The sequence below is a fragment of the Armigeres subalbatus genome, chromosome 3 (genome assembly GCF_024139115.2).
Source record: "Armigeres subalbatus isolate Guangzhou_Male chromosome 3, GZ_Asu_2, whole genome shotgun sequence".
Taxonomy (NCBI): domain Eukaryota; kingdom Metazoa; phylum Arthropoda; class Insecta; order Diptera; family Culicidae; genus Armigeres; species Armigeres subalbatus.
This window is the reverse complement of record NC_085141.1, coordinates 401,405,869-401,416,540: the sequence shown is the minus strand read 5'-3', so window position 1 is coordinate 401,416,540 and position 10,672 is coordinate 401,405,869. Positions and strand designations below refer to the sequence as shown.

At 39.1% G+C, this 10,672-nt stretch overlaps 1 protein-coding gene across 2 annotated transcripts; it reads left to right on the top strand.

The window, feature by feature from the left end:
• Window positions 1–7,158: 7,158 nt before the first annotated feature.
• On the top strand, window positions 7,159–8,917 carry LOC134224067 (ragulator complex protein LAMTOR1). 2 transcript variants are annotated; one of them, XM_062703304.1, is made up of 6 exons: window positions 7,159–7,302; window positions 7,383–7,460; window positions 7,538–7,701; window positions 7,790–7,926; window positions 8,250–8,323; window positions 8,390–8,917. In XM_062703304.1, the coding sequence occupies exons 2-6, from the start codon at window positions 7,386–7,388 to the stop codon at window positions 8,480–8,482; spliced, it is 543 nt and encodes a 180-aa protein (XP_062559288.1). In that variant the 5' UTR covers window positions 7,159–7,302; window positions 7,383–7,385; the 3' UTR covers window positions 8,483–8,917. The 2 variants fall into 2 exon arrangements, with proteins under 2 accessions (XP_062559288.1, XP_062559289.1); XM_062703305.1 differs by having other exon boundaries at window positions 7,202–7,324.
• The last annotated feature ends 1,755 nt before the right edge of the window (window positions 8,918–10,672 follow it).

The following is a 10,672-nucleotide window of genomic DNA, read 5'->3' as shown; positions in this document are numbered from 1 at the left end:
TTCGCCTCAAGATGCGCTAAACAACGCATCAATTAGTTTGACAAATAAAACTTCGGAAGAAAGTTCGTTTCGGAAGTCTTTGACATCCGAATTCTAAGTTGGTGCTAGGGTAACCAACTTGATTTGGACCCTCCTTGCGACATTTTTCTGATTTCAGAACTAAAAACAATGCCGCTGCTAATTCCCCCATTGGCTTCAGGAAATTAATACTGTTCAGCATCTGTGTCACTGGTTTCCCGTGCGAAAAAGCAATATTTAGATAAAATTTCGAGGAAATAAGTTTGTTCAAGGAGGCGAGCGTTACAATGCGTTACGCTTTAAAGTATACAGAGTATACATCACTGAAAATCTCAGAACGTACGCAATAAGTTTTTGTCCAAATTGTGAATTTAAAACGCAGGAATCTTCTTATTTATGTATGCCAATCGAAAGATAAGACTTGGCTTCGGCTTAATTGACCAGGGTAAATTAGAAATTCGACTTTGAAGAGACTAAATTAGGGGTGTCCAAAATGTGTACATTTGGGGGTCCAAAATATGTTGCACTGTCCAAAACAAAGAATATTTTCATTTCAGAAAATAAGAAATTTAACTGATTTATCAATTACTGAAGCTCATTTAGAATTTCTATTTCATGAATAAGACATTCATATTTGAAATGGTGTCATTTCCGCCCATATCGAACCTGTATTTCAATAGATATAAGCATATATTGGGATGCACTTCCTCAAGGGGTCCAAAATAGGACAGTTACCCTACGCCGACAATAATCTAAACATTGTTTCCACCCGAATTTTGTGGTACATTTTACGTGCACACGTTATACTGCAAATGCTTCAGAAAATTCAGGTGAAACTTACGTGTCCGGTGAATTCTATCCTGATCCGGTAGAACTTACCTAATTTTCACGTAGAATGAAAATTCTATCGAAAAATCAGGTAAAAGTTATGCACTGCTAAAAATAACTATATAAAGTATATGTGTCGCGATTATAATTTTTTGCAATAGCGCCACCCCAATATAATCGATATGGATCCACACATTAATCAAATTATTGCTTATTCGTGACCACACGTAAGGTTATTATTATTATCTTTATTAGAGAGGTTTTCGGCCCTGGGCCGGTTCACCTCGTAGAGGCACATAAAGTTTATTTCTGTATATATTTTATAAGTGGTTTATTACGTGAAGAATGGTTATGTGTGCGCTTATATACATCATAACTTAAATCTATGGATTTTTGCCAATAAAAATGTGTGGATTTTTGGTAGTTTGCCGTAATTATGCCGCCAAAAGTCCAAGAATAATAAGAATAATAAATCACGGACGGGATACAATGACTTAGTTTCCAAAAAGCTAATACTAAATCTAAAACACTGTTTGCCTTGCTATTTTGTGCATCATCTTTGCGAGTTATATTAACGTTCTTGAGCTTTCCTCAAACATTCATGTATTTCAAATATCCTAATGTTAAAAATTGTTCTTCAGTTATTCCATAACAGAGTTCCTTCAGGTTTTCATCCATGGCGATATTGTTAAGCCCAATAATGTCTAAAATAAGAAATAGACTTTTAGTAAAAAATGAAAATACCAAACAAATTGAAAGTTTGAGACACCCCTTGCTTCTTCTACATGTTATTTCTCGATCAAACTGTAAATCGTATCTACCAAATGTGATGCAGGAAAACTAGATAAATTTAGACAAGCCAAAGAAAATCTTTAATGTCGACAAGAATTTATCCAGCTGTCTCGCGGAACCTTTTTAACTTTTGGTTTGCTAACGGCTTTGTTAACGACTCGGCTACTATGCTGTTGGTTGGGTAATACTGCACCGAGATTTTTCCTTCTTGATACATCTGGCGAACGAAATGGTGCTTTGTGTCGATGTGCTTAGATCGGTTATTCATCTTTTCGGATTCCAGTTGCTTGATACACGACTGGTTGTCCTCGTGAATTCGAATCGGCTTCGGCACGTTTACACAGAAATCGTTCAGCATCGATCCACTGCACCTCTTGACAGCACTCGGCGAGCGCCACAAATTCCGCTTCGGTGCTGCTCAATGCAACACAGGTTTGTTTCCGCGATGCCCAGTGGATTGGTCCTCCACCAAATGTCACCAGGAATCCGGAATTCGACTTCCGGGTTTATGCATCGCAGGCCCAATCAGCGTCGACGAATATCTCCATTGCCGGTGGTCCTGGCCCCAGAACAAGTTCATGGTCCATGGTGAACTTGAGATATCGGAGAATTCGTTAAGCCTCCATCCAATCTGCCTGTGCTGGATTGCTCACCAATCGCCCAAGGATTGATACGCTGACCGCGATGTCCGGTCGAGTTTTCACTGCCACATACAACAAACCACCAAACAGACTCGAATACTGGTGACTGTTCGGCAGTTTCTCATCCTCCTTCTTTTGTTGCAGGTGGCCAGGGTCCATAGGAATTTATCAGTTTGGCGTACTCTTCTTCGGTATGGCAAGCGATGACCATATCGTCTACATATACTACCAGATACGTTTGCTGATTGCGATTGCGAATCGTTTGCTGATTGCATGAAACCTAGGTGCTTCAAGACGCTATACAGTTTTTGGTTCCATACGTGTCCCGCTTGCTTGAGATCGTACAGATTCTTCTGCAGAAAACATACGACGCCACCATTTCCAACTTAGAAGCCGGGTAGTTGCCGCATATAAATCGTCTCTTCTAGATCGTCGTTCAGGTAGGCCGTTTTCACGTCTGCATGTTTCACCAGCATATTTTTTGCACTGGCGGCTATAAACAACACTCGCCGCACCACTGATGGAAATATACCTCGTCGAAGTCCGTGCCGAATTTCTGGGAAAACCCTTGCGCAACTAGCCTGGCTTTGTACTTCGCAACATTTCCATCTTCATCGAGCTTGCGCTTGAAAATCCATTTGCTGCCAACGGGTTTGCGATTGGCGGGCAAAATTGCTAACTTCCAGGTACCATGTATCTTCAGCGATTTGATTTCGTCATCCATCGCAGCACGCCACTGCGTCGCCTCTGGTCTATTGACTGCTTCAGCGAAACTTCTCGGTTCCGCCATAAGTGGTCTCCCGAAATCGAACTGGCATTTTCCCCATTGTACTTCGAGTTGAACGCCGGATTGGCGTCATTACTTCATCATCATTTTCTTCTTCGTTGTCATCTTCGACTGCATCACAAGTTGAATCATATGAAGCTGAATCTGATTCATATTCACGTTCGTTCTCCTTTCCAACGCTGTAGTTAAGGTATCGAACGAGTCGAGCATACTCTTCAACACCATCGCTGCGTTCGCGAGGCATGCAAACAGCTCCTCCATGTGGAACAAATGGCCTTTCATGTCCCCGTCGTCGGTGTACTCTGCTTTACACAACTTTTTCAAATACGACACGTGGGTGCACATCGTCGTCTTCTGGTGGTGTTTTTTCAATTCTTCCCAGGTTTCCTTAGCGGTCTTGCAGTTTCGGATCAGCGGGTGTTGGCTGTCGTCAACGAGAAGAACAATAGTGGCCCGTGCCTCGGCATCTCCTTCCTTCCACGAGTCCGTCTGAAGTACTGGGGTACTGAACTTCTAGAACTTTCTTCAAAATTGCCCATAACCTATGGGAAGTGGCCGTAGCTCGGACCGAAAGCAATAAAACGACTTTGTTGCTAGATGGTCAAATCAGAACTAAATTTTATTTCTATATTAATTTGCATTTTGTGGCTCACTTAAAAGTCATGGCATGCTGGGGTTTGTAGTCGCATCATCTTCAACAAATAGATTATACTATAGATAGTGGAATATATACTTAATCCAGTAGAAACCCGAAATTGGGTGCTAGCGAAGTTGGATTTTTCTCACAATCCGTACGTTGAACCTAACTTCGGAAGTGGTGCGCTGAATCGCGCTTCGCGATATAAAAACAGCGCACCACTTCCGAAGTTAGGTTTAACGTACGGATTGTGAGAAAAATCCAACTTCGCTATCCCCCAATTCCGGGTTTCAACTGGATTGAGAATATAGATGAGCGAAGAGAAGTCCTCTGTCTCCAATCGAACCGTCAAACGTGTCTCCAAACGAGCATGACGTCACGATTTCAATCAAAATATTAATGTCATATGTCATATGCGGCCAAAAAGCGAACCCAATCATGCTTTCGCTTATCTATAGATTCTACTATCTGTTGGTTATACTAGTTGTTTAGTATCGTACACACTTAGAATACTCTACAGTGTACGGTAATTTTTCTCCGAACTTTCGATCAGCTGATCGAGACTTCACCATCAATAATTGACTTTTCCCGTCAAAAATTGTATCTCGTTTTATTGTCTCAGTCGATTCTTTGGCTTATTTAAGGTCATGTTTCCCAAAGAACTTATATAGGGTAAAACGACCTATTATGGAGGGATTAAGCACCGTGTCAAAACCAAATTCATTACAAAAATTCTTCAAAAATTACCTGTTGATCGATTTCCACATTGTAGTAGTTGAATAGGATGCTCGTTAATTATAGTTTCGTAGATATTACGTCAATTGTGCTGAACTTATGTTGTTTTGTTTTTATCACAATAAAATCAAGCTACCGCAACAATAGGACGCAGTTGCCTATCGTTGCGATATTTGTTGAAGGTAATTCCTATTGTTGCGATATTGCATGTAATTCTCATGGAGAACGATACCGCAACAATAGGACCTTAGCATTACCGCAATAGGCTCAAAGGATTCAAATTTTTAACGAAAAATGTTGAACAAAAGCTGTTCTAGTTGTTAATCCGAAGAGTTTTAGCGTACCCACAATTGTTTTCAATGGTATTATATCCAGAATGGACTATTTTAACACTACCGCAACATTTGGGCATACCACAACGATAGGACGTTTTACCCTATAAGCCCCTAAATGTTTTTAAAATCGAGAACAAAAACCGAAAAAAAAAATCTAGAGGCGATTTAATTTTAATTATTTAAATAAACTTTTAAATTAATTCTAGTTGTTTCAGTGACTGCTTTAAATATATCAGAACCTCTAAGAGTTCCTCAGGAAATTCCTTTAAAAGTTCCTCAAGAAATTACTAATGGAGTTCTACCAGGGAATCCTCCGAATGCTCCTCCACAAATTTCTCCGCAATTTCTTCAAGATTCCTTCGGAAGTTTCTTTAGTCTTTAGTCTTTCCTTCAGAAATTCCGTCAGAAACTCCTGCAAAAATTCCTTCTGAAGTTCCTCCACAAATTGCTCTGTATGGTGCAGGAAGTGTCTTTCTCATTGCTGTTTTTGGTGCTGGGCAAGCGGTCACTGGCTTCTGCATCGAGGTAAATATCTAAAGTGTTATACTACAAAAGTTCAATGTACAGTCGCGTTTCGCTGCTTGGGTCACAACCTCGACCCAACTAACGAATTCTGTTATAAATTTAAACTCGTGCATTTCAAATTCAACATCGCAAATGATGTCCAATGACGTCAAAACCCATTTTCGGCGTTTGCATTGAATTTTGATGTATGAATGCTTTTTTGTTGGGTCATGGCCCAACCAGCGGAGGCCCAACTAAAAAATGACACATGTATTATCATCCAAACCAGCAAATCACGATTGTAAAGAGCCCCGCACATAGCCTACATTTGCGTTGCGTTTGACACATTTCCCATGAGAAAACTGTCAAACGCAACGCAAACGTATCCTATGTGCGGGGCTCTTAAGGTCACTCCTGACAGAATCCAAGTTTTAAAGTGCTCGCGTTTTCGGGGGCACACCACTCGATACGGAAGCAACGCACAACGAGTTATTGTACGTGGATTTCCCTATTGGACCCGACCGTTCGAAATAGTCGCTCCTTGAACGGTCGTTGAAATCGCCGTTTTCACCTTCACACCCGTCTTCATAGTAAAATCCGTCAAAACTGACAAGTCTGCCACGTGCTTTTTGCTGTTTCCCTCGGACTTCTCTTTCTTTTTCCGATGTGTTGACATCTTTTTTGAGGGACAAGGAGTAAAAAACAAGGTAATCTACCAAACATTTTATTGAGTTTGGCATACCTTGCTGGAAAAAGGAACGTTTGAAATAGGCAAGTGAACCGACCTTCGAATCCAATGGTCAAGTAAATCCACAATAAAATGAGAGAAAAAAAAAGTTTGAACTGAATTAAAATATATTCAAAATAAAATAATTTGTAAAATAATTAATTGTATTGTATTTTTATTGTAATATTGGAGTATAATGTTTTCTAAATCCTGTTGTTTTTCTACTGTAAAACAATAGAAAAAGTAATTGAAAACCTTTAAAACACAATGTTTTCTATTGTTTTGTCGCTCGAAATCATCCCATTGAAGAACCGTAAAATCAATTGTTTTGCTCCGAATTTTGTATGGAAAATTTTCGATTTTTTTATTGTAAAGATACATAACAACCCCCCTTTTTTATTGTAAAAGTTCCATTTACCATTCATTTTATCGTGGTAAACCATTATTTCTCCTCCTTAGCCCTCCTTAGCCGTGCGGTAAGACGGGCGGCTACAAAGCAAGACCATGCTGAGGGTGGCTGGGTTCGATTCCCGGTGCCGGTCTAGGCAATTTTCGGATTGGAAATTGTCTCGACTTCCCTGGGCATAAAAGTATCATCGTGCTAGCCTCATGATATACGAATGCAAAAATGGTAACCTGGCTTAGAAACCTCGCAGTTAATAACTGTGGAAGTGCTTAATGAACATGAACACTAAGCTGCGAGGCGGCTCTGTCCCAGTGTGGGGATGTAATGCCAATAAGAAGAAGAAGAAACCATTATTTCTCATGTGATTTTATTGTCAAAATTCCATTATATTCAATGATAAAAACTTTGTTTTAAATGGTGCTGGAACAATAAAAATTATACAGTCAAACCTCCATGAGTCGATGTTCTATGACTCGATATCGACTCATGGAAGCAAATTATTCCATATCAAAAAATATTTTCTGGGTTACTATGATGGTCCCTTCAAACAGTTCTCCACGGATTTCATATTCCTCATCTCGATTTGTCCATGAGTCGATGGTCCCTTCAATATCGACTCATGGAGGTTTGACTGTAATATTTTAATGATATTTTTTATCCGGGAGGTCAATAATATTGTCTTTTTGGTTGGTAAGACTTTCTGGCAACATTGCGAGGGCATACCTTCTTTTGTTGGATGGTTCTCTCATTTTTCTAAACAAAGGAATACGTCAACTGCGAAAGTATAGTCAATGGTGGTCAATAACTCAGATTACTGTATCGATAAGTTATTATTGCTAATTAAAATTTAAAGATCCGATTAATTCTAACGGGAAAATCACTACACATTCAAGTCTAATAGTGCAGTGCAATCTGTGAGAAAAACAGTTCGACGGCAGTAAAAATAAAAACTGTTCTCTGGAATATTTTCAGATAATGGATGACTGTTTTCGTACTTTGGTAGATTACGCTACCAGATGCTTCTCCTGTCATGAAGATTCTTCGGCACAGGTATGTTACCTTTCTCCTTTTACGAAGTGATAATGTTCGACCGATAATAATTTAATGATCAATAATCCATTTGATAGGGCAATGAACCGAACGAGCGGACACACCTGCTGGACAATCCGGTGAGCAACAGTCCCGCCGTCCGAAGGTCGGACAGCGAGGATCTTACCCAGGAATATGCCAACTCCATGCCCAAGAAGGACGACGTCTCGGCTTTGAATAAAATCATACAGGATACGGCGGCGTAAGTTTCGGCTTGGTTGACTGGAAAACTAAGAGTTCTATTATACAATGTCGTAATGTTTGTCTTTAATTATTCGGATATTTTGCAGCAATGTAATTGATGTTGCAGCCATGGACATACACAACATCGAACCTCACGAGTACAACGATAGGGTGAAGATTTACTCCCAAAGGCTGACGCAGCAATGGAGTACCGTGCAGCATCCCAATAATGTGCACCATATCGGTAAGTTGGATGTTGTTGCGGAACTATGAATTTCTTATGCTAGAGTATAAAAATTATCAAAATAATTTGAATTAGTTTTTAAATGTGGCATGGGGATTTTGTCAGACTACTGTCTCATATGCTTGGAAAAAAATCTTGCCTAGAACAGATTCTGGCCTAGCATAGAATTCGAAAAGTTACCTTGCTTGGCAGATTTATTCCAAATCGGATCGAGCACAATCTACACAAGGGCTAATGAGTATCTTAGATATTCACATTATCTTTCCTGTAGAAATTAGAACCAGTAAAATGAATTCATCTTCTCTATTTATTGATGCTTCTAGGACTTCTGAAGGACATCGCGAAGCCCGAGTCGGTATTAACGTCAGTGCCCATCGCGGCAGCAGACTTGAGTATGGTGAGTATTTTGATTTTGTTTTCCAACTATTAGTTGATCGAAAAATGGATTTTCTCAACCCCACAGATCCGTGACATGGTGCAGAAGGCAAATATTGCCGTCGGGGAGATCAAGGTTAAACACACTGAGAATCTGGTGGTTCCTTTCAGGATTCCATAATACCACGCTATCCGGCGGCATCTGTAGAAACACAGGCAGGATGGGTGATGCTGCAACCAATTTCGTTTAGTTTTTCAATCCCTATTCTGTTTGTTCCGCTATCATAGTTTTGGTGGTTATGTAACCATGATGCAATAACATCATTTATTTACATATATTTTATCAGTGTCGAACATTATTTAGTTCCGTTTTGTTAGGTTTCCTACATACAGTGTAATAGATAGATCAAGAATCAACTATGTAAAAACAGTTTCAAATCTCTTCTCGCTAAATTCAAGTCTAACATTCTTGAATTTGAACATTGTGTGCCCCAGATAGAAAGATTTCTCTAAGTATCATTAAAATCAAAGCAACATGTATGTGGAAAAAATGCTAGCCTGTATTTAAAGAAAATGATGAATATTTGTATAAGTATATAAGCTTTTTATGAAAGTCTATCGGACGTTTTATTTGGGACTACATACTGAACAAGGAAGATGCTGTCCGGATTAATCTTACCATGTTTTAGTTTTCCAACCTTTAGTTACAGTTTTTTTTATCATGATCACTTATTTTGATATGTTTAAGTAATTGTTTGTTCAGAATTCACTTTGCCTATTTTAGTATGTTAAAACTGCTAATATCGAATTCTATCCACTGGCGCAGCCAGCTATTGTTATTTGGTGGGGCACCGCTTGGTGCAAGAATAATAGCCGTTGAGAACAATGGTGTGATTGCATCGTGTGGTGCCCCACCTCTGTCTCTGCCAGTGATTCTATCGAAGCAGTTTTTTACGGGTTTTTGAGTTCATGCGGTTTTTGATGCGTAAAACCAAAATCGATGTATGATGGGATGCAAATGACAGACAGTATGTAAATGAGGCGAAAGAATCATCACTGTATCAGGGAGGGACCGTACAACAATTATAGAAGCGCTTATAGAGGAATGGAGTTTGTCATTTTGTTATCCTCCAAAAACAATTTAATAAGGAGCGGTCTACCGAACGGGATGGAACGTTTCTTATACTGTGTAATTAACACTTCTTTTTGATTATATAATTTATTAGTAGTATTATACATATCACACTTTAAACATAGAATACACCTTTGAAAAAATCCAATTCCTGTTGTACTTTTTAACCTGTTTTAACCGGAACAAAAAATGTGTATATTAGTAGGACGGATCGTCGAAATCGTTGCTTTGTTTTTTTCTTTGCTTTCGACATCGCAAAGAGTATGGGAGCGAAAAAGGGAAAAGCTCCCCTATGTAAGGTAGGATACAATACAATACATTCTTCTTTGCCGTTGGCAAATTTATCATAGCATAAACTGCATGGAAATAGAGCACGACAAAAACCCAGACGGTTATCCGCTTCAACAACTGTGGACAGTGAAACAACGTGGAACAATATGCCTTGACACAGTTCCAAGCAGTGAGAAATGAAAGCGCCTTCCGGTTGTTTGGTGTTGTTCCTCAGATTTTTAAAGCGAAATCTTTCCCCGAATGCTACAGCTTGGCAATTGCAGCTTGGATTGTTTTTATATTCGATGTGCATAAATTATTTATTGTTTTGGGTCAACGATTACTACATTCATGCAAGCACGCACATATTATCAGTTGGTTTGGTTCCCTGGTTGTTCCAGTTGATGATACTATCTTACTTGTTCAACTTTTTTTCCCCACTTAATTGACTTAGAATACGATAAATAATTGGAATTATTGGTTCTCAGTACAGAAACATGAAACATTACACTCAATATTTTTTTTACACGGTTGGTATTCTTCGATTTCTTGGTCAACCTGAACATTCATAGCTTTTAAAATACCATTTGAATTTTCTTTGAGTTTTTGTGAATTTTTTCGTGGGGTTAATTCATATTTTTATTGTTGCTAAAGGTCTTAATCGACTAAAACCCAACCGTGTGAAGAAAAGCTGGGTGTATCACATAAGGCGGATCACGGAAGGCAGAAACACGAAAGACAAAATCACGAAAGGAGCCATTCAAAAATTTTAGCGGTTGAAATCTCCATGTTTTGTGTGACGTACTTTACGCATCTTCTCCAAGTCAAAATTGCATGAGGACGTGTGATCTACTGGTTGAAAATACCCGCCCAAGCCTATGTCAAAACTCTGAATTTGATCGTTTTTTCTATACGCATTTCAAATTTTGGCATGGAGTTGTATCCTAAAAAAATGTATCAATCATCACA